Source organism: Sminthopsis crassicaudata, chromosome 4 (assembly GCF_048593235.1).
Source record: "Sminthopsis crassicaudata isolate SCR6 chromosome 4, ASM4859323v1, whole genome shotgun sequence".
NCBI lineage: Eukaryota > Metazoa > Chordata > Mammalia > Dasyuromorphia > Dasyuridae > Sminthopsis > Sminthopsis crassicaudata.
In genome coordinates, this window is record NC_133620.1 from 26,327,509 (window position 1) to 26,349,089 (window position 21,581).

Below are 21,581 nucleotides of genomic sequence, written 5' to 3' on the forward strand. Positions count from 1 at the left end.
TCCATCCATCTCTCTGCCTCTCTGTAGTCCCCTCCACTGTCCATCCCGTCATGCTGCTCTGTGGCGGTCCTCTCTGGCTGCCCCTCTAGCTTCAGCCTTCCCTCTCTGTCTGTCCACACTCAGTTGCCAAGGCGATTGCTCTGAAGTTCATGTGTGACCCTGCCATTCATCCCTCTGCACAGAAAGGAGGAGGAGGGAAGAAGCCTGCATTTACAGGCTCCTTGTTAGCTCCAGGATCAAACATAACGTTGGGTTTAGCTTCTGAAGCCCTGCGTTCCCAGGCCTTTGAGGCTTTTCTCTCCTCCGTGTGCTCTGTAGCCCAGCCTCCCCCCGGGCCTCCTGGATCACCTTCCATGTATGTTTTCTGGGGATCTGGGGCGGGCCCCCATTAGAGCGTGAGCTTCTTGAAGGCAGGGCCGAGGCTTTTGTCTTTCTTTGCTAGCCCTAGGTGTGGTATATAAGGTCTCATAGGGCCATGTGCTGGCCCCTGGTTAGTAATGGGAGGACTCAAAAAGTGGGAGTGCTCCCTGGAGGCTTTCCCCTCAGTCCTCCCATGGAGTGCCGTTTGGGTCTGTCTCGGCCTGACGCTTACCTAATCAGTTGCCTGCCACGTCCTGTGGATTTGACCTTTGTAGCTTGGTCCCCCTTTGCCCCTCTCCCAAGGCCCCCACCCCTCCAAAGCAGGTTCTCATCACCTCACTCCTGGACGACTCCAGTCCCTGCTGGAAGGTCTGCCCGCCTCTGTGTCTCCAGGCCATCCCCCACTCAGGCGGTAGAGCTGGATGGCACAGCGTACCGACTGAGGATCCGAATGCTGAACCAGCCTCAGACATTTACAAGCTGTGGGTGATCGTGGTCAAGACCTTTTAGTGCTAGCTGCCTCAGTTTCTTTGTCTGTAAAATGGGGACAATAACACCTACCTCTCAGGGTGGTTATGAGGATCAAGTGAGGTAACAAATGAGGACTTGGCCCTACGCCGGGAGAGTTCTATATAAGTATTAGCTTTCATCATTATCATCATCATCCCTGTAGGACAGATCTAGAAACATCACCACCACTCTCCAATCCAGGGGTCCCCTAGCACCTCCAGAAGCAAATATAAAAACATCCTCGTTGAAATTCAAAGCCCTTGTAACCTGCCGCCCCCTGCACCTGCCCAGGCTTCTTACCCCTTCCTCCTCTTCCTCCTGTACTCTGGGAGCCAGGGGCATTGCCCCTCCTCCTGACATCCGGCCATTGTCTGCCCTTCCTCCTCATCTCTACCTCCTGGCTTCCTTCAAGGCCCAGCTAAAATCCCTCCTTCTGCAGGAGCCTTTCCCAGTCTTCCCCCATGCTTTCTCCCTGGTGATTATTTTCAGTCTTTTCCAGTTTATCCGGTTTCTTTGTAGCTGTCTGCAGGCTGCCTTTCCTCCCCCATTGCTCTGTGAGCTTTTAGTGAGCAAGAATTGCCTTTTGCCTTTCTTTGCATCCCTAGCCCTTAATGCAGTACCTGGCACATAGTAGGTGCTTAATAAGTATTTATTGCCTGACTAACTTGTTTACATTGTAAAGGGTTAACTTTTTTCAATTACATGTAATAGCTTTTTCTCATTATGGAGCTTATATTTTACTGCTTCTGAATCTTAGCTCTGACAAGTCAATGAGTTGATTTTAGCTGACTCAGGAATTGCTCCTACACTAATAATAAGTCTTTCCTTCCCATTAAAATATAAGCTCTCCTCTTCTTTATGATGTCATTTGTTGCTTGGCATAGAAAGTGCCTGCAATTTCTTCTCTCAAAGCAATTGTTGAGGATACCGAGGCGTGAGATTTCTGGGAGCTCTCCAGGCCTTGGGCTTCCTTTATTTTCTTCCCCTGAGCCACGCTTTCCTTATCCTTCTCCCCTTCCTCACTTTTTTGTCAACTTTATATTGAAGTCACCTAGTGTGGGAGTATATGTTGATTTGATTTAGAGACTTTTATTAGAATCCTTTATAGAATTTTTCTATCATTTCATCCTTAACCACCCACTTTAGTGCATCAGCCAAAAATCATTTTCATGGTGGTCTCTGGGTATATTGGATTGGCATAGGCCTTAGACTGGATTTTACTGGGTGACAAACTCCTCAGTGGTGGTCAGCACTTCTCTGCAGCATATGCTCTTGGAGAGCAGCCGAGGCATTAAAGCGTGGACCCAGGGCTCCCTTGTTCCAAGGCCAGCTTGCCACCCATGATGACACCCAACTTCTGACAAAGGCTCCTTTGTGTTCTTAGAAGTGCAAGAGTGAAGGGGGAGGAAGTGCTTCTTGTGAAGAGGGAATGTTCCTCCACTCTACTCTCCTACCTCTAGGCAAGCATCGGGCCGGTGACTGAGTCCTCCTAAAATGAGGGAATGAGATGTTTGCAAAACCCTTTGCAAACCTAGATGCTCTATAAATGCCCAAGCATTATTATATTACTGCAGAATGTGATGGGCAAATATCCCACAAGATCTTGCCTTTGATGTGCCACGAAGCTCGCTCTGCCAACCACTCTATTCTTCCAAAGATTACCCATGAGCCATTCTACCATTTCCCTGAAACTCCCTCCTCTCTTCTGGTTTTATTTGGAGCAAGAATATTGCAAAGAATAGGATGCAGCCTTCACAGCCATACATCCATTCATTATTCTTTGGACAAGGATCTTGGTAGCAATAGTCAAAAGAAAATAAGAACATTTCTAGGTGGTCCACAGACTGTGGACACACAGAATGCTGTGCTTAGCATTCTGTCTCCTTGTTTAGCATTCACTTCTCTGCCATTGAGATGGTAGAAGAGGGCCCCACAGCACACGAGGTGCCTCTTTGGGATTGCCAGGACCAAAGACTTCATCCCAAAGGGGAATGTGCCCCTCCATGGTTAGCTGGGGCAGCCTTTCAAAAGAAACTCTTGTCGGCTCTCTGCTCTCATCAAAGCTTTCTTTACAGCCTGCACAAACTTCCAGAACCTCATTTCTTATGGAAATGCCCCAGAGATTCATATAGTTGGGGGGGAACCACACATCCAGAAAATTCACTGCACAAGGTGAGGAAAGCTTCGAGGAGGCTCCACTTCTTTGCTTAATGCTATCTGTCTGTAGCCCACCTTGCTACTTCACAGCTGTTGAGCCCTTATTAGCCACGCCCCTTCAGTGGGCCAAGGGAAGCTGGGTTCAGCCTACCTAGGGCAAGGAGAGAGAATTCCTTTGACCAGCCCTAGAATGAGAGCTGTGGGCCTCCTACCATCTGTACTTTGACTTTTCTAAAGCTGGCAATAAAACCCTTTCATTTGCTTTTTCAACCCATCATCTCCCAGCAGCCAGCTGAAGGCCTTGCAAATTTTACTGAAGCAGGAGAGAGAGTGTTGGACAGTATACAAGGAGACGCATCCCTAGTCTCTCACCTCCTGTGTCTTTCTGAGATCTTCTGCCAAAGTGACCTCAAGACCCCCATTGGAGATCATCCATTTCATGGGTACTGGAGGAGGAGGATGTGGTGTGGGCCTGACCCGCTTCCTTTTCTGGGACAACAGAGCCTGATGATGTCTTTTAAAATTCGTGACATTTGTCTTTTTATCATTATGTACCTGACAAACATCAATAAACATCAACATTTCTCTGTAACGAAGAACAGAAAAAGCACCAATCTTCACAGAGCCCTGGGGTTGTTTTTTGATATTTCAAAATTACTGTGGCAGAGCCAACACTGTCCAGCTTATGTCCCTCTCCGAACTCCTTTTGGCTTCCTTTGGTTTATTTTTTAGTGACCCATTAAGGATCTTATTTCTCTCCTTTTTAAAAATTTCACTATTACTACTCTCCAGTTACTGCCACAACTCTCCCCTGAACCAATTTAAAAATAAAAGGCTGCCCTTCTCATAAATAAGCACTGCAGTCCGTACACTGGCCGCATTTGCAAATGGAAGTCTTGGATCCGACCATGATGGTCTCTCATCAGGAGTTGTTGCTAAGGCCTGTGTGGGTTCAGGTAGCTGGCCTCCCGGAGCTGGATGACGCCTCTGGGCCTCTATCCAAGGCATCCATTTCTGGAACCGCTTCCTTACTTAGACCTGTTGGGCTGCTGTTTCTTGCTCCAGAGCTCCTGTTCTTTTGATCCTTCTGGAGCAGGCCAGGATTCATGCCATCATTCATGCTCAGATAGGTCTGTACAGTTGGGCTTGAGGACCCCAAAGCCATTTGGATTCTTGGAAAGTGCCCCCATTTTCTCAGCTGCTTCCTGTTCTCCTGTTCAACATAGAGCCCAGCCCCTGGCCCATCTGTGGTGCCAGTTCAAAGTGTGTATCTTTTGATAGGTTTGTAGGCTTCCCCCTCCCTAGAGAAATGGGGAGTGGGAGGAGCCTGAATGTACGTCCCAGCTGCATCCTTGTCATGTGTCACAGAGTAAATCACTCTCCTTCTTTGGGCCTCAGTTTCCCCACCTGTGGTTCTCTCATTCTCTCCCTGCCAGCTCTCAGACATGATAATCTTATGACTTGCCTTCATTCTAATTTTTCCTGCCTCGGAAAATTCTTCTCTGTCGCTAATCCCAAGATGCTCTTCTGCAGAGCTTGAGAGGGGGTGGGTAGCCATAGCCTAGGTGCTGGCACTCAGTGTTCTGCCCACGCGTTTTGTTTTCAGGGTGGACTATCTTGGATCAGTTTCCTCTGACTTTCAAATGCACTTGAGATGATAAAGTAGCGTTATGGGAGCTGCGAGTCTCTGATGAATGTTTACCTGGCTTGAACCAGAGCCAATGATTCCAGATCACTTGAGTATGACTGCTCAGCCACAAATACAAAATAAATGGATTAGTCATTCTTCTGAAGAGCTCATCCAGCTGAGGAGGCCGTGTGGTTTTACTTTTCCAGAGTGTGCTTTTTCAGAACGTATTTTATTGATTTCATTATGAAATTGTTGGCAAAGATCACTTTTATTAGATCATCTTTAAAAACAAACAAATGCTTATTTCTATAAAATAGTAAGCTTAGCGGATCTTTATATAGTACATTCTAGCCATTCTGTACAATTCAATAGGCATTTATTAATCACTTGCTGTGTGTAAGTTCTTGCAGTCCACTAGATGCTAGGACCCGGACACAAAACCCAAACTGTCTTTTCCTCTGGTGTGCACATCCGAAGTCTTTGTCCCAGAAAGGGAGTGGAGGTTCAGAGAAGGTTAAGTCTCACCAGAAATCATCCGCTCCTCACCCCTCCCAGCCCCCCTGCACCTGTTATCGGCTGAAGCTGTTATCTGTTATCTGTTCTATGCTACCAGAAATTTCTGCAGAAGGGGCTAGACAGGAATCTGGCCCTGAAGTCATGCTCAGTCCTTGTCAGAGACCGTCACCCTGAGTTATGGGGGGCACCAGCATGGCAGCCAAAGGAGCTGCTAAGCCAGAGAACTAAAGAGCAGAGGGAGTCGACAGGACACTAGGATAAGATCTTGAACTTAAGTAGATAAATTTGCAGGAAAAACAACATCAACAGAAGGAAATGTGGGCTCCAGATCTAGCAAACAAGGTGAAGCATCATGAACAAATAAAGCAAATTGAAGAAAAATGATTCTTCACTTGATAAGATGGAGGACTCTGGAATGTGAGGAGTACATGGAACCACTACATGCTGTTCCTGAGTAACTTTTTTATGTTTTAAAATAAATTTTAAATTTTTAAAAGATATTTCCATATTTATCATGTTGTACAAGAAAAATGAAACCAAAAGAGAAAAAGCCACAAGAAAGAGCCAACAAAGGCAAAAATACTATGCTTTGATCCACATTCTATTTTTTTTCCGAATGCAGATGATTTTCTATCCCAAGTCTATCGGAATTGTCTTGAATCACCTCACTGTTGAGAAAAGCCAGTTCCATCACAGTTGATTCTCACATAGTTTTGTTGTTACTGTGTACAAAGTTTTCTTGGTTCTGCTCGCTTCCCTCAGCATCAGTTCATGTAAATCTTTCTAGACTTTTCTAAAATCAGCCTCTTCATCATTTCCTGTAGAACAATAAAGCCATTGGGTTCCTCTATCATAACTTATTCAACCTTTCTCCAATTGATGGGCATTCATTCTATTTCCGATTTCTTGCCACTTCCAAAACCGCTATCTCTTTCGGACATAGGCCCAATAGTGACACTGCTAGGTCAAAGGGTGTGCAGTTTTATTGCCCTTTGAACATTGTTCCAAATTGCTTTCCAGAATGGTTGGATCTGTTCACAACTCCAGTAATGCATCACTTTTCCCACATTCATTCCAATAGTTATCATTATCTTTTCTTGTCATCTTAGCCAATCTAAGAGGTATGAAGTGGGACCTCAGAGGTTTGTCTCAATTTACATTTCTGTAATCAATAATGATATGGAGAATTTTTATATGACTATAATGACTTTAATTTTTTCATCTGAAAATTGTCTGTGCATATCCTGTGATCATTTATGAATTGGGGAATAATTTGTATTCTTATAAATTTGACTTAGTTCTTTATATATTTTAGAAATGAGGTCTTTTAAAAAAATACTGGCTGTAAAAATTGTTTTCCAGTTTTCTGCTTCCTTTCTAATCTTGGCTGCATTGTTCCTGAGTAATTTAAAAGAGAAATGAGAATTATGAGAACAGAATTTATAGCCTGCCTTAACGGCATAAATAATGGCAATCTGCAATGGCAAGCTTCACCAAAGAAACAAAAGAGAAAATGATAGATTAGGAATGCAAATACACAGATGCGAAGGGCATCTTAGAAGAAGTGAAGCAGAAAGCAATAACTTTTTAAAAATAGGCTCACTATGTAAAGAAAACATATTGATTTCAAAGACACACTGTGTAGAAATAACTTAAGAATCATAGCTTTCCCAGAAGACTCTGACAAGACAAAAAAAGCCCTTAAAATCATAATGAACAAAATGATACAAGAAAACTGCCCAGAATTTTTGAACATGGAAAAAGAAATTGCCGATTGAAATAATCTACAAATTCTCTTCAGAAAAAAATAAAAAACTTCAAACTCCCAAGACATCTATATAGTGATTAAATTTAACAATCCAGTTCAGAAATGAATTCTGTATGAAATCAGAAGAAAGACCTTCAAATACAAAAGTAAGGAAATTAAAATAGCACAAGATTTTTGTTCTCCTGCCAGAAAATGCAGAAGTGAATAGAGTCATATTCTGAAGGGCAGTGAAGCTCAAGACACAGTTCAGGATGGCCTATCCAACAAGTCTGAGCTTAACCATAAATGGAAAAGAAAAGATGAGCGTTCCATAATAAAGAAGCACTAGAAACATTCTTTGAATAAAAACCAGATCTGAAGGGATTATTAGTTTCTTGAACACCCCAAGCTGCAGGACAGGTGAATAAATGCAGCAGCCAGGGATAGCAACACCACCAGAACGACACCAGAGATACCAATGAGAGACTTCTTCCTAATGTACACAAGGAGACGGGAATGAGGGCTGAAGTAAGGTGTAGATCACAATTAAGAGACAAGTTGGGAGTGTTATGGACAGACTCTGTTACAGACCTGACACAGGGTGAATCAGTGTTATTTGTGGGAGGTACATGAAAGTGGGGGTGGGGAACAGGGGGGATGGAGGGAAGGGTGTAATGTACCTAGGAAAGGATCACCCTACCATCAGTGATGGGACAGTATGAACCCAGGAAAGAGCAGGTAACCAGAGGGAAGGTTGCTTAATCAGGGTCGTGCAGGTGGGGGGCAGCGTTCTCTCTGTCACCTGCCGGAATTGATGGTGATCTGAGAATGAGGCACATGGAATAGGGTATCTGTGGGCCAAGCCCCACATGTCAAGGAGAGACCAGGATGGCCACCTTGGAAGTTTGGATTGCATGAGAAGTACAGAGAAGAGAGAGACTGAGTACTTACAGACGTCATGAACCAGAGAACGAGCATCTAAAGTAGACAGGATAAATTAAAAACACAGAACAGAGAGGACAGCTGGAAAAACCTCTCTGAAGAGATACAAAAAATAAAATTAAAAAAGGAACAAAACTCGTTGAAGGGGAGAAAAGGAAAAAGCAATCTATCTGACTGAGAGAGGAAAAAAAGGAGGAGAAAGCTATAAATAGGAAGAAAAAGGAACAAACAAAACCTTCAAGGCAAGGGTAGCGAATGGAAAGGCTGATAAGAATTAAAGAGCTAGTGGGAATAGGGCCATCTTCAAAATGAATGGGCTAAACTAAAAAAGGAAAATAATACTGTGTTTACAATAAATGAAGGAAAATCATATTGTGAGAAAAACAATATTAGAATCAAATGGAGGACAAAATAAATCTGATTCTCATATACTTATATATGAATGGATTAAATAACACAGTATAATCAAAAAGAGGGACAGTTTGGATAAGAAAACAAAAGCCTGCAATCTATTGCTTACAAAAACACAAGAAAAAAGACATGCATGAAATTAAACTGAAGATATGGAGGAAAATTATTATGCATCCAAGTGAATCTAAAAAAATTAAAATACAGAAAACAAAAGCCAGGAGTTTCAAACATGCTATCTGACAAAGTAAAAACAGAAAATTTAAAGGCACAAACAAGGAAACAACAACGTGTTGGAAGGAACTATAAGCAACAAACCAATATTTTTAATAAACTTCTATGCTTCAAATTCCTTTGCATCAACATTTATGAAGGAAACATTGAGCTATGAGAAGACATAACCATAACACAATAGCAACAGATTTTAGTATCCCTCTAGCAAATCTGAAAAAGTCTAACAGATAGACCAAAGAAAATATAGAACTAAACAAATTTCTGGAGAAACTTGTGTTAAAGGACTTACAGTGTCATCTAAAAGGGGCTGCAAAGGAATGTAAATATTCTGATCACCCCATGAAACTTTTACAAAAATTGACCATGTGAGTCAAGGAAATTCCAATAGATTTGGGGTGGAAAATGCCATCTACATCTAGAGAGAGAACTATGGAGACTGAATATGAATCAAAGGATAGTATTTTCACATTTGTTTGGGTTTTTTCTTGTGTTAATTTTCCTTTTGGTCTGATTTTTCTTGCATAACATGACAAATATGGAAATATGTTTAACCCTATATTGGATTGTTTGCTATCATGGGAAGGGAAGAGGTAAGTGAAGAAGGGAGAAAAATTGGGAACACAAAGTTTTACAAAAATAAATGTTGAAAATTATCTTGACATATGTTTGGAAAAATAAAATAATATTGAGGAGGGAATTAACCACCTCTCAGTAGAGAGATACTGCAAATAAATGTAAAAGTAGTTAAAACATCTTTTATAAACCATAATGCAAAATAGTCATGGTTCAGGGACTATGAACAAAAAGCAATCCCAAATGGAAACTTAACAATGAAATCCTTAATAATGAGGGGGTCAGAGAACAAATCATAGACAATTATGTGGAAGAAAATGATAATGATGAACCAACATACCAAAACTTCTAGGGATGTTACAGATAAAGCAGTTCTCAGCGAGGCGGGGAGGGGAAGTCACATCCTTACAAACATACATTAATGAAATAAAAAGAGAGATTAATGAACTTAAGATTCATGTAAAAAGTTAGAAAGCGAACAAATAAACTAAAAAATGAGAGATAATTTGAGGAGAAGCATAGAAATAATAAAACTAAAAACTGAGTCTTTGAAAAGATTAATAAAAATGACAACTGTTTAGCAAATATGGTTAAAAAGAAAGCAGAAAGTCAAGTCAATGAAATAGCATATGAGTGAGATGAAATCCCAACAAAACCAGAACCAAAAAGAATAATCGAAACATATACCTAATTACATGCTAACAAAACTGCAAACATAAAAAATAGAGGAATAACTTTAAAAATGTAAAGTACTCAAAACTATCCAAATAACAAATAAATAAAAGATCTTAAATAACCCAACCTCAAAAAAAGGAAATAAATTTAGCTGAAAAGGAACTGTCAGGAAAAAGTTATTTGGTCCTGATGAATTCACAAGAGAATTCTAGCAATTTTTTTTGACAATAAAAAAACACCCATATTATCAATTATTCTCAAAAGCTGAGAAAGAATACTACTAGAATTCTTTTATCCTAGCACCTAAACTGGGAAAGTATAAAGCTCAGGAGGAAAACTAGGCCAAAATGATTAATGAATATTGATTCAAACATTTTAAAAAGAATTCTGTCAATGAAACTATATAGCATTCTATCCAAGAAATCATTCGTTATGACCACATAAGCTTAATACCAGCCAGGAATGCGAAGATAGTTCAACATTAGGAAAACAGTCAATAAAGTAAATCATATTAAAAGCCAAAACATTTAAAAACCACATGGTCATCTCAATGGATGCATAAAAACCCTTGACAATGTATCATTCTTTTGTGCTAAAAAAACCCTATTAAGTATAGGCATTGAAGGCCCTTTTTTTTTTGATACAACGAAAAATATGAAATTAAAAAAAAAAAAGACAAGGCAAGCATTCAATGCAATGAGGATATACTAGGACCTCTTCCAATAAATAGGAGAGCCAAAGAAGGATGCTTTCTCTCTATTGTTTGCTATAGGTTTGGCAACTTGGTACAGTCTCCCTCGCTTAAATCCAATTCACGGGCATGTCATGGCATCAGGTCCCTGATGGACCTGGTAGTCTTTGAGAACAAAGGACCACCACCAACAGCAACAGGTCTGGAAATGCCAGCAATAGCAATAAGATGATAATTTAAGATTATACGGATAGGTAAAGTATAGATAAAACTATTCCTGTTTGCTAATGATAAAATGGTATACTTGAAAAATTCTAAGGAATCAGCAAATTAATTGAGACAATAACAACAGAATTGTAGGCTACAAAATAAATCCTTAAAAATCAATAGCATTTCAACATAACAATAAAAAATCCAAGAAGCAACAAAAGGAGAATACTATTCAAAAATAAAATTCATAAAATACCTACCAAGGTGTGCACACACACACACAAAAGCATGTATAGATACAATTACAAACTTAATTAGCTAAAGGAATATTCAATATTTAGGGCTAGGCAGTACCAATATAATAAAAATGACAACACTACCAAAGTTAATTTATATTTTATTGCTGTGTCGATTGAATTACCCAGGGTTTATGCTATAGAACTTGATAAAATAACAAAATCCACTTGGAAAAACTTAAGATCTAGTATGTCCATGGAAATGACTAAAAGAAATAGGGATAAAAGGGGAATATCATTCATAGCCCTCAAACTATGCTATAAAATAGCCACCATTGAAACTGTCTGGTACTGGTCCTGGTTAAAAAAAAAAGACCAGTGAAACAAGAAAAAATCTTAAACTATAGCCCAATGTTTGATAAAAAAGAAAACATAAGTTACCTAGAAAAATAATCCTTATTTAATAAAAACTTCTGGGAAACCTGGAAAGCAGTCTGTCAAAAATTTAGGCTAGTCTAACATATCACACTACATTCCACAATACTGCCTGCTAATAGCTTGGAGAAGTTTATGATCTGCTGCTTTTATTAAAAATCATGCTGCATAAAATTAGAAGAACAGATCACATACCTCTCACAGCTTTCAGATATATATTTTAAAATATATTTTATTTCATTAAATTTTCACAATTACATCCATTAATAGTTAATATCCATTTTTTAAAATTTTGGATTCCAGATTTGCTCCTTTCTGTTCCTATCCATTTCTCTTGAGAAGGTGAGCAATATTAATTATACACGTGAAGTCTTGCAAAAGATATATACATATTAGCTAAATTGCAAAATAACAAAGACAAAACAAGAAAAATTGAGTTTAAAAAAAAGTGTACTTCAATCAATCTACAAAGTTTATCACTCTCTCTGGAGGTGAATAGCATTTTTCATCAGGGGGTCCTTTGGAATTGTCCTGAATCACTGTTATGATCGCAGTAGCTGTCTTTCTCAGTTGACCATAGGAGACATATTTTTAACAAATAAGAGATAGAAGCAATTGTAAAAATATAAAAAACATCACTTAACTTAAACTGAAAAAAAGAAAAACTGCACAGACAAAATTAATACTCCTATGAAAAAGGAAAATGGTCAAGTGGAGAAAAATAATTTTTTCCAATAAGGGTTTAATATTTAAGATATATAAACAATTTATGCATGCATATATATATGTTTGTGTATATATATATATATATATATCCATGTATATGTATATATATATATATATAAATGAAAAACTAATTCCCCAGTAGAGCAGTAATTAAAAATATGCACAATTTTAAAAATAATTTCAAAGATTTCACAACCACGATCAAAACAAGGTTTCATCTTACACCCTGAACATTAGCATAGATTAAAAAAATTATAATAGTGTTGGAAGAGTTGTCAAACCATAGGCCCAATAATACATTTTGTTGGAGCTGTGAATTAGTAGAATCCTTCTGAAGAGATTTTTTTGAATTATGCAAATAAAGTGACTAAAATGTCTATACTCTTTGAATTAGAAATTCTGTTACTGGACCAGTACCCAAAGGAAGACATTAACAACAAAAAGTCCCTACATTTACACAATTATTATATTTATAATTATAAATAATTATATTTACAAAATTTAAAATTTTGATAACAACACTTTTTTGATGAGCATCTATTGGGGAATGGCTAAACAATGTCATACAAAATGTCATACAAAAATTTTATGGAATACTATTGTGTTGTAAGAACTGATGGATGTGATGAATATACAGAAGCATAGAGAGATCTGTATGGACTAATGTAGAATGGAATAAGCAGACCCAAGAATACTCAGTAACTACTATGATGTAGATAGAAAGAATGACACTCCAAAAAATCAAAAGTTAATGTAACAAAATATCAGGATCAGTCAGGCCATATTGTGGAATGTAAGGTGATATGTTAGACTAGCCCAAATTTTTGCCAGAATGCTTTTCACTGGGGACTCCTCTCCTTCTCACCCTTTTATAGAAGTGGTAGGTCCACAGATATTGCACGTTACATTTTTTAAACTTTTTTTTTTAGTGTGTCGGTTTCTCTTTTTTTTAAAGTGATTTTTATTATATGGGATGATGTTGAGAGGGGCAGGAAGATGTTAAAACCAGAAAACATCAGGGAAAGCTTACTTTACAAAAGAATTCATGATGGAGAGATGATGTCAGCCACTCCTCACTCCCATACCCACTTTCCTCATCTCTGTAAAGTCCTCAGGACGAAGGTCTCCTATTGGTTGCTATTGTAGGCGTCCTATCATGATGCTGCAGTAACTCCAGGGTCTCTTGGCTGTGAGATCCTTGTGACCTCCTTATTCTGTGGGATTCTTCTCAGTACATTTCCACGCATCTTCCATAAAAGAACCATCCAGTATGTAGGAACCTTCTCCTGGTGTTCTTAATTGTTCATGGATATAAGAGCAATGCTCAGTGACCAATTATCCCTTGTGCTCCCTGTCTTCAATAATGTGCTTCTTAGTATTAATCAGAAGGTACTGAAATCTGTGGTATATTTGTAGAAAACATGAAAGAGAAATGGAGCTTTCTAGTGGTGTTGGAGGCTGCTTTATTCTATTTGGTTCCGAAATACAGAATGTCATCGCTGGCCCAGATGGACCTCGGAGCTCATTGTCCTGTTAGGAACCTGAAGCATTACAGTGGAAGGTAAAGCCAGCATTCACACCCAGGTGTGATCAGATGGTTGTACTTGGGAAACTTGTCCAAGTCCATCTATTTTGCCAACACAGGAACAGGGACCATAGACTTATTGATGGATTGAACTCAAGGAATTGAAGTTCCACAGAGATGGGAGTGGCCATTCTGTGCCTGAAAAATCACAAGGAAGGAGGTCCCGCAGTGCCCCGGGCCCCAGGGTGGAAAAGAGCTGAGACTCTCATCTCCAAAATATACAGAGAATTGACTTTAATTTATAAGAAATCAAGCCATTCTCCAATTGATAAATGGTCAAAGGATATGAACAGACAATTTTCAGATGATGAAAATAAAACTATTTCCACTCATATGAAAGAGTGTTCCAAATCACTATTGATCAGAGAAATGCAAATTAAGACAACTCTGAGATATCATTACACACCTGTCAGATTGGCTAAGATGACAGGAAAAGATAATGATGAATGTTGGAGGGGATATGGGAAAACTGGGACACTAATGCATTGTTGGTGGAGTTGTGAAAGAATCCAACCATTCTGGAGAGCAATTTGGAACTATGCCCAAAAAGTTGTCAAACTGTGCATACCTTTTGACCCAGCATTGCTGTTATTGGGATTATATCCCAAGGAAATACTGAGGAGGGGAAAGGGACCTGTATGGGCCAAAATGTTTGTAGCAGCTCTTTTTGTAGTGGCTAGAAACTGGAAAATGAATGGATGTCCATCGATTGGAGAATGGCTGGGTAAATTATGGTATATGAAGATTATGGAATGTTATTGTTCTGTAAGAAATGACCAACTGGAGGAATACAGAGAGGCCTGGAGAGACTTACATCAACTGATGCTGAGTGAAATGAGCAGGACCAGAAGATCACTGTACATTTCAACAACAATACTGTATGAGGATGTATGCTGATGGAAGTGGATATCTTCAACATAGAGAAGAGCTAATCCAATTCCAATTGATCAATGATGGACAGAATCAGCTACACCCAGAGAAGGAACACTGGGAAATGAGTGTAAACTGTGAGCATTTTTTTTCTTCCCAGGTTATTTTTACCTTCTGAATCCAATTCTTCCTTTGCAACAACAACAACAACAAAATTCAGTTCTGCACATATATATTGTACCTAGGATATACTATAAGATATTTACTATGTATGGGAATGCCTGCCATCTAGGGGAGGGGGTGGAGGGAAGGAGGGGAAAAGTTCGGAACAGAAGGGAGTACAAGGGATAATGTAAAAAATTACCTATGCATATGTACTATCAAAAAAAGTTATAATTATAAAATTAATTTTAAAAAAAGAATAGTTCAGTCTATTCAGAAATTAAGGTGATGGGAAAACAAAAAATTTCAATAAAATTAAGAATACATTTTATTAAAAAAAAAAAAAAAAAGAAAAGAGCTGAGACTTGGGAAGGAGGTCTAAAGAAAGACAGTTTTCCACAGGCAAATATTTGCCAGCATTACACTTTGTGAGGCATGGAAGTTTGAATGCCAAGCCGGGGCCCCGGCATCTGAGCCCATTGCAGGGCAGCGAGCTCAGGCAAGAGGAGGATGCTCACTGTCACAAAGGACAAAGACAGAGCCGGAGTCAGGAGCCACTTCGTCACCTTGTGATGGACCACTTCACATGGTGCTCCCACCGACTCTGTGAATCTGGGTTGGACCCCTCTAGGCATTCTGTTTAATCTTCTGAGTCTGCAAATGGAGCTGTTTTCCTGAGAGGACTCTTCCCCCTTGACCTTGAAACAGATGCAATCCGGAGCCCAGGGGCAGCTGTGGCTTATGTGTGTGAGACTCCTACTCTCTGGTTTCCTTGGGCCAAGATGGCCTCAGTTTGCCTGCCGAGGCTGAGCGGGCAAGGTCCTGAGGTTTGGAGCCCGAGGGACCCAGTCCACTGGGTCATTTTGTAGATTGGAAAATCCAGTCCCAAAGTGGGAATGTGATTCATACAAAGTCAGCAATGCAATAAGTAGCAGTCGTGATCTGAACCCAGGTCTTCTGACTTTAAATTCTTTTCCTACCACACCTCCCTTCCTTCACAGAGCTTGAGTGAACTGTTACCAATTTATTGGCAAAAAATACCTATTAGTAAGATCCCACTGAGGTTCATTAAAACAAATGGTAAGTATGTGGTGATGTGGCTTTTTCTTCTCCTTTGTCAAGAAGTCAAAACATTTAGATAAACTTTTATGAAATGAAAGCTGTTTCCAAAGAGAGAGGAAAACTAACCCAGTGATTTCTTGAATTCTTTCAGGATGAGACAGACCAGGAAAAAGATGAGGAGCTGGACCTGAAAAGAAGTTTTTCATATAAAGACTCCGTCTGTGATAGTGATCCAGAATACAGGTACGGAGAGGCCTGGACGAAGCGATACAAGCAGCCTCGCAGCTAAAGCTGCTCTGGGGGACAAGAGGGAGCCCCCAAAGCTACCTGGGGATTTCATTTTCCAATCCACCCTGTAAGAGACACAGGCTGCGCAGTAATGGGCTTTTCTAATAGAGTTCATTGTAGATCTTGTCGATCTCTTCCCTTCGCGTCTTGTGGTGAACAATGTGTGTGCGGCTGCCCTACAGACCTTTATTTTCAGGACGCTCTCAGTGACAACAATGTTCTCCAGTTAAAGATCAGTTTGCATAATTTTAGCCCAAGAGAAAAATGTTTTCTAAAAAGCGAGTCAGTTCTGTTTCCATCTCTGAACTTCAGAAATGGTTCTGTTATTCATCATTCTGGTCTTGACTCTTTGTGGCCCCATTTGGGGTTTTCCTGGGAGAAATGCTGACGGGCTTGGCCACCTCCTTCTCCCGCTCAAGAGGAAACAGGCGAATCGGGTTAGGTGACTTGCCCAGGCTCACACAGTTGGAAGCGCCTGAAACAGATTTGAATTCGTGCCCCCTGACGCCAGACCCAGAGCTCCTCCCACTGCACTCCTCTGCTGATTCCAGCTGATGCTCACTCTTTTATTCCTACACCTTTGCTTTCTGCAGTGCGGCCCAGGGTCACGCCAGCTCTGACTGACTGCCTCCTGCTCCCTCCTCCTTGGGGAGCTTTTAAACCCAAGTATAAAACTTTACATTTGGGCTTCATAAGTTTCTGTCTGCCACAGAAGCCTGGCTGGTCTTGTTAGGGGCGCTCTCTGCCCGTGATGCCCTCCAGCAGGCTCCCAGCAGCCTTCTTGCCCGCCATCTATGCACAGCTTTTGAGGCAAGACGACGCGAGTTTTCTCTGAGCTCATTCCTTGTAGCTCCCATTGCCCTTTGCTGTCACGTGTCTCCGGAGGAGAAGGAGTGGTTGGAGAAAGCAGCACTTTGGGCCCAGTGCCATCTGGTCCTGGCCCCTAGGTCATTCAGGAGGGTCTTGTGGCCATCTTCAGCAAATGTCTCTTTCTCAAATACATCAAAATGTAATTATGGACCAGTCAGCCACATAAATGGTCAGCGCGTGGCCCTCAGGGACCTTCATGTGCCGAGGAGTGGCCCCCATTACAGGTGGGCTTCGACTTCCCCCTGCCTGGCACACATTTGGGCAGGCACGTGGGCCAAGTTCAGCAAAGATCTATAGGACAACCGCCTCAGGATTCATTAGTAACTTTTAATTACCTCTAATAATATCTTGTGGCTGCGAAGTTGCAGCCTTTCAAAATCATATCTTGCCATTATGTAATTATGTGCTTTGTACGTCTTTTTTATTTAATTTTTTTTTAGTTATGGAGCATTTATTTTTCCTCCCACTCACTGCAAGGAAAAATAACTCCAAACTCTTCTAACAGATAAGTCTGACAAAATACCCTCTTTCTTGGACTTCCTTTTCGGGTCTCAGGACTTGTCCCCCGAGAATTGGTCTCCAAGGTGGTGTGGCGTGGGAGCCATGTTCCCGGCTCTGCGCTCTTCCCTCGGCCCCAGTTCAGGCCGGCCTTCTCCGGCTCATTTCTGACAGCCCAGTAGCAGGGTCTCCCCAGCCAGATGCCAGGACTGGGGCACCCATTCCCCTGTCTGCCTTAGGGCCGCAGGGCGGCCTCCTCCTTGGAGAGCTCAGAGATGTCTTTACCTGACCGTGTGCCAGAGGATGGTGGGAGAGGTGGGAAGTGCATCCAGTGGCCTGGGTCCCCAGACCCTCCTGGCCCTCCCAGCTCTCCCCCAGCTCTCTTCCCTCACCACTCCCGAACTAGCTGTTGTCTTTTCTTTCCCCCACGTGGTTCTGTTCTTCCCTTGAGTCCCTGGGAGGCAGTTGCTCCAAGGGAGGCCGATGGCTTAATGACTTGCCCAGAATCATACAAGTAGGGTTGAAAAAGCAAATGAAAGGGTTTTATTGCCAGCTTTAGAAAAGTCAAAGTACAGATGGTAGGAGGCCCACAGCTCTCATTCTAGGGCTGGTCAAAGGAATTCTCTCTCCTTGCCCTAGGTAGGCTGAACCCAGCTTCCCTTGGCCCACTGAAGGGGCGTGGCTAATAAGGGCTCAACAGCTGTGAAGTAGCAAGGTGGGCTACAGACAGATAGCATTAAGCAAAGAAGTGGAGCCTCCTCGAAGCTTTCCTCACCTAACGGCCAGAGGCCGGCCACGGTCCTGCTGGCAGAGCTGGAGCTCACATCCGGTCTTTTTCTATTGATGTCATTTGTGTCAGTGCTGGTGCCGTGGCTCAGGTGACAGTGGGAGCTGTGAAGGAGCCGGTGTTCCCCTCTGTGACCTAAGGTGTCAGCCATGGTGGCCGGCATGATGCCCGGGAGTCACCCTGGCGGGCTCTCAGCAGGAGGTGAAGGACCTTGGGCAGCTGGAGAGAGCCGGAGGCCGGGATCACACCCCTGCTGCCGGCCCTGCCCAGGCCCTGAAGAGGCCTTAGTTGCCTGGGCCCGGGCCTCCCTCCCTGCCTCACAAGCCCCACTTATGCACCCCATGTCAGCAGTCAGGGCTCCTTGGATCAGCCGCCAGGGCAACCACACAAACGTCATTGTCCCCATTTTACAGACAAGAAGACTGAGACCCAAAGCCATCCAGGCACTGTCTCCATTTCCTCCTGTTGTGCCTATAAGCCAGGCCTCTGGCCTGGACCTCTTGCTCAGGCCTCTGGCCTGGACCCCTTGCTCAGGCCTCTGGCCCGGACCTCTTGCTCAGGCCTCTGGCCCGGACCCCTTGCTCAGGCCTCTGGCCCGGACCCCTTGCTCAGGCCTCTGGCCTGGACCTCTTGCTCAGGCCTCTGGCCCGGACCCCTTGCTCAATCCTCTGACCTGGACCCCTTGCTCAGGCCTCTAGCCCGGACACCTTGCTCAGGCCTCTGGCCCGGACTTGGACTCAGGCCTCTGGCCCGGACTTGGACTCAGGCCTCTGGCCCGGACCCCTTGCTCAGGACTGGCCCGGATCCCTTGCTCAGGCCTCTGGCCCGGACCCCTTGCTCAGGCCTCTGGCCCGGATTTGGGCTCAGGCCTCTGGCCCGGACCCCTTGCTCAGGCCTCTGGCCCGGACTTGGGCTCAGGCCTCTGGCCCGGACCCCTTGCTCAGGCCTCTGGCCCGGACCCCTTGCTCAGGCCTCTGGCCCGGACCCCTTGCTCAGGCCTCTGGCCCGGACCCCTTGCTCAGGCCTCTGGCCCGGACTTGGGCTCAGGCCTCTGGCCCGGACCCCTTGCTCAGGCCTCTGGCCCGGACCCCTTGCTCAATCCTCTGGCCCGGACTTGGGCTCAGGCCTCTGGCCCGGACCCCTTGCTCAGGCCTCTGGCCCGGACCCCTTGCTCAGGCCTCTGGCCCGGACCCCTTGCTCAGGCCTCTGGCCCGGATCCCTTGCTCAGGACTGGCCCGGATCCCTTGCTCAATCCTCTGACCCGGACCCCTTGCTCAGGCCTCTGGCCCGGACCCCTTGCTCAGGCCTCTGGCCCGGACTTGGGCTCAGGCCTCTGGCCCGGACCCTTGCTCAGGCCTCTGGCCCGGACCCCTTGCTCAGGCCTCTGGCCCGGACCCCTTGCTCAGGCCTCTGGCCCGGACCCCTTGCTCAGGCCTCTGGCCCGGACCCCTTGCTCAGGCCTCTGGCCCGGACCCCTTGCTCAGGCCTCGGCCCTGAGCCTTGCTCAGGCCTCTGGCCCGGACTTGGGCTCAGGCCTCTGGCCCGGACCCCTTGCTCAGGCCTCTGGCCCGGACCCCTTGCTCAGGCCTCTGGCCCGGACCCCTTGCTCAGGCCTCTGGCCCAGACACCTTGCTCAGGCCTCTGACCCGGACCCCTTGCTCAGGCCTCGGCCCGGACCCCTTGCTCAGGCCTCTGGCCCGGACTTGGACTCAGGCCTCTGGCCCGGACTTGGACTCAGGCCTCTGGCCCGGACCCCTTGCTCAGGCCTCTGGCCCGGATCCCTTGCTCAGGACTGGCCTGGATCCCTTGCTCAGGCCTCTGGCCCGGACCCCTTGCTCAGGCCTCTGGCCCGGACCCCTTGCTCAGGCCTCTGACCCGGACCCCTTGCTCAGGGCTCTGGCCCGGACCCCTTGCTCAGGCCTCTGGCCCGGACCCCTTGCTCAGGCCTCTGGCCCGGACCCCTTGCTCAGGCCTCTGGCCCGGACCCCTTGCTCAGGCCTCTGGCCCGGACCCCTTGCTCAGGGCTCTGGCCCGGACCCCTTGCTCAGGCCTCTGGCCCGGACCCCTTGCTCAGGCCTCTGGCCCGGACCCCTTGCTCAGGCCTCTGACCCGGACCCCTTGCTCAGGGCTCTGGCCCGGACCCCTTGCTCAGGCCTCTGGCCCGGACCCCTTGCTCAGGCCTCTGGCCCGGACCCCTTGCTCAGGCCTCTGGCCCGGACCCCTTGCTCAGGCCTCTGGCCCGGACCCCTTGCTCAGGGCTCTGGCCCGGACCCCTTGCTCAGGCCTCTGGCCCGGACCCCTTGCTCAGGCCTCTGGCCCGGACCCCTTGCTCAGGCCTCTGGCCCGGACCCCTTGCTCAGGCCTCTGGCCCGGACCCCTTGCTCAGGCCTCTGGCCCGGACCCCTTGCTCAGTCCTCTGACCCAGACCCCTGACTTGGGCTCCGCCTCTGCGCAATTTCACAGCTTCCTTGGCCACGCCTGGGATTCCATCAGGTTACAGTGCCCCTTCCCTGAGCCACACCCCAAGCTGTCCGCAATGGCCTGCCTGGGGCTGACCGCGCCAGCCCGGGGCCTCCTCTCAGGGCACAGGTCACCTCTGCCCCACAGGCGGCCCCTCCCCTGCTGTGTCCGACACCATGATTGTTGCCTAAGTCCGGTGGCAGGAAAGGGAAGCTTCTGAAGGGAAGGAGCTGAGCCAAGGCCTGCCCAAAGTGGGAGCACGGTTCGCCTCTGGGAAGGACTGATCATCAAACCCAAGGAGGAAGCTGGGGTTCTCCTACCATGGGGAAGTCCAGGACTCGAACCCAGGTCCTGGCCCTAAACCTGTGCTCAGTGAATCTTGCTTCGTAGCATCTCCTTTTAGCCAGCATTTGTTTGTGCTTCCTGCCTGCCAGTCTCCTTGCCAATGAAGCACTGGGAACAATAGCCAAGCCTCACCTCAAGGTGGGGTCAGTAGCTGCTCTGGTCTGGGCGGTTCTCCGGGGCGCAGACCCCCACGTTCGGCTCCTTAACTTGTTGGGTTCTTCCAAGCGCTGACCAGGCCCCCCATCGTCCCCTTCTCCGCCTGCCAGCACCGACCCTCGGGGTTTGACTAGACGTGACCCGCTTGACTTTTTACAAAACCGCCTGTTTCCCACAATTTCCCTGGTGGTTCTGTGGCTGCCTATGAGCCCCCAAGGACGGGTCGTCACACAGACCCGGCTCCTACCTGACAGGCGCATCTGCCTTGGGGAAGGCGGGATTGAATCAAGGTGGCAGTAACCAGATGGGGGAGCCGTCCCTGCCGGCCATTGTAACCAGATCGGGGAGCCGTCCCTGCCGGCCATCTGCTAGAACAGGGGCCGCCCCCGAGCCGCTCTCAAATCGCCCGCCATGATAACGTTAGCCAGACGGCGCTTTTCCTCTCCTT

At 45.0% G+C, this 21,581-nt stretch overlaps 1 protein-coding gene across 12 annotated transcripts in view; it reads left to right on the forward strand.

Moving 5' to 3' along the window:
* The window catches only part of SPATA6 (spermatogenesis associated 6), a 131,800-nt gene that overhangs the window by 100,348 nt on the left and 9,871 nt on the right, over positions 1–21,581 (forward strand). For all 12 annotated transcript variants that reach the window (XM_074265991.1, XM_074265994.1, XM_074265992.1 and 9 more), the window contains exon 12: positions 15,881–15,972. In XM_074265991.1, coding sequence (XP_074122092.1) covers positions 15,881–15,972 — 92 coding nt within the window. The remainder of the gene's footprint in view (positions 1–15,880; positions 15,973–21,581) is intronic.